Source organism: Marmota marmota, unplaced genomic scaffold (assembly GCF_001458135.2).
Source record: "Marmota marmota marmota unplaced genomic scaffold, marMar, whole genome shotgun sequence".
NCBI lineage: Eukaryota > Metazoa > Chordata > Mammalia > Rodentia > Sciuridae > Marmota > Marmota marmota.
The window spans coordinates 794,300-795,944 of record NW_025999898.1 but is presented as its reverse complement, the minus strand read 5'-3'; the positions used below and the strand labels follow the sequence as shown (position 1 = coordinate 795,944).

The 1,645-nt window shown below is 48.9% G+C and overlaps 1 protein-coding gene across 4 annotated transcripts in view; it reads right to left on the bottom strand.

The window, feature by feature from the left end:
- Positions 1-1,533, bottom strand: part of Ccdc157 (coiled-coil domain containing 157) — a 13,935-nt gene extending 12,402 nt beyond the window's left edge. For all 4 annotated transcript variants that reach the window (XM_015504888.2, XM_048798218.1, XM_048798220.1 and 1 more), the window contains exon 1: positions 1,403-1,533. In XM_015504888.2, coding sequence (XP_015360374.1) covers positions 1,403-1,448 — 46 coding nt within the window. In that variant the 5' untranslated portion in view covers positions 1,449-1,533. The remainder of the gene's footprint in view (positions 1-1,402) is intronic.
- Positions 1,534-1,645: the final 112 nt, after the last annotated feature.

Sequence of the window (1,645 nt, the reverse complement as noted above, 5' to 3'; positions counted from 1 at the left end):
GGGGAGAGAGAGAGAGAGAGAGAGAGAGAGAGAGAGAGAGAGAGAGAGAAAGAATGAATATGAATGAGAGAGGAATATGAATGAATATGAATATCCAAGGTTATCTTTAATCATTTCTTTTGAAAACTGAGGTTATGCAGATGTGTGGTTTGAGAAGCACTTAGTTCACAGGGTGGACTTCTGACCCCCAGAGAAAGGCAAGAGCCTTTTGTTCACTCCTGTTCAACATTCAGGCCCCTCCTCTTTCTCAGAACTAGCCCCTTATACTACCGGTAAAGATTATGCCTACCTCCAACCAGTGTACTCACTGAAATTCAAACTCACCACCATGAAAACACTATAGAAACTCTAAAACCACCTACATGGCAGTTGTCATCCTCTAACCTGAAACTGCTAATTGCCTGGATCTCTGGGGACACCAAAGAGATCCCAGCCTTGAGTAAAGACAAAAGAATAACCATCTGCACTAGTAGAGAAGATGGGCCTGAGTTTAGACTTCCACCTATCAACTCTGAACTTCATGGTCTTTATCTATAAATAGGATGCTATAAGGAACAAGTGATTTAACCCATGTAGTGTTTGGCACTGGGTCTGGTTTGCAGTAAATACTTAATAAATCCTAGCTTGCTTGCTTTCTATTCATTTACTTACTACAGGGTCTTGCTCTTTTGCTGGTTTTCAACTTTTTGGCTCAAGTGATCCTCCTATCTCAGCTTCTGGGGTAGCACGTGCCATTGAGATAGGTTCTAGCTATCATTACCGTTCTACATTAATAATAACAATGACATTAATAAGGTAAAGTGTGCAGACAGGGGAAAGAGTCTTGGGAGAGAAACTCTTCCTATCACTGCCCCATTTCACAGGTGAGAAAATTAAAGTCCAGCAAGGGCTCTAAATCAGCTCCCTGCATTCCGGAGTTGAGAGGAGAGGGGACAAGGATGAGAAGGTCTTGGCAGAGGGAGAGAAGCTTGCGTGATTGAAGCGTGTCTCTGCAAAACAAGGAGTATGGTCTGCAAGGCCTAACCTGTGGGAGTCAGGGTCAGAACCTGACCTGATCTGAGAGGGTCCAGTGGGGCTTGAGGAGGAGCCTAAGGAAGGCAGGGGTGGGACTTAGAAAAGGTAGACCCACGGGTGGGAATTAAGGACGTTAGATTTGAGAGGGGGCCCTGGAGGAGGTGGGCCTGAAGCGAAAGAGTCTAAAGGAGTAAGAAGGTGGAGTTTTGAGCCGGTGGACCTAAGTGGCCCGGGCTCTCCACCAGGAGATGCCAAATCTGAGGGAGCGAGAGGGAACCTTGTAAGGCGGGGTCGATGGGAACACGGAACTGGCCTGTGGAATAAAGCAACAACCACGGCCGCGAGGTTAGACCGGCTGCTGTCCCGAAAGTAATGTGGAACATCTCACCTGTCTTTGAAGTCCTGGCCTTAGCTTCTGCGTCTGGCTGGCTCATGGAATTACACCCAGGGCGCCTGCAGCTCTGAAGATCCTTTGAAAACTCTAGCTTAGCGTCAAGAGTGTTGTCATGGCAACGGCGCCGCGTGCGGCCGTACCCACCCTGAGGAACAGGAAGCTCGCCATAGCGAGGGGAGGGACCGGAAGTGCGCCAGTCGCGCCTCCGCGACGACGACCCGCTTAGCCGCCGCCATC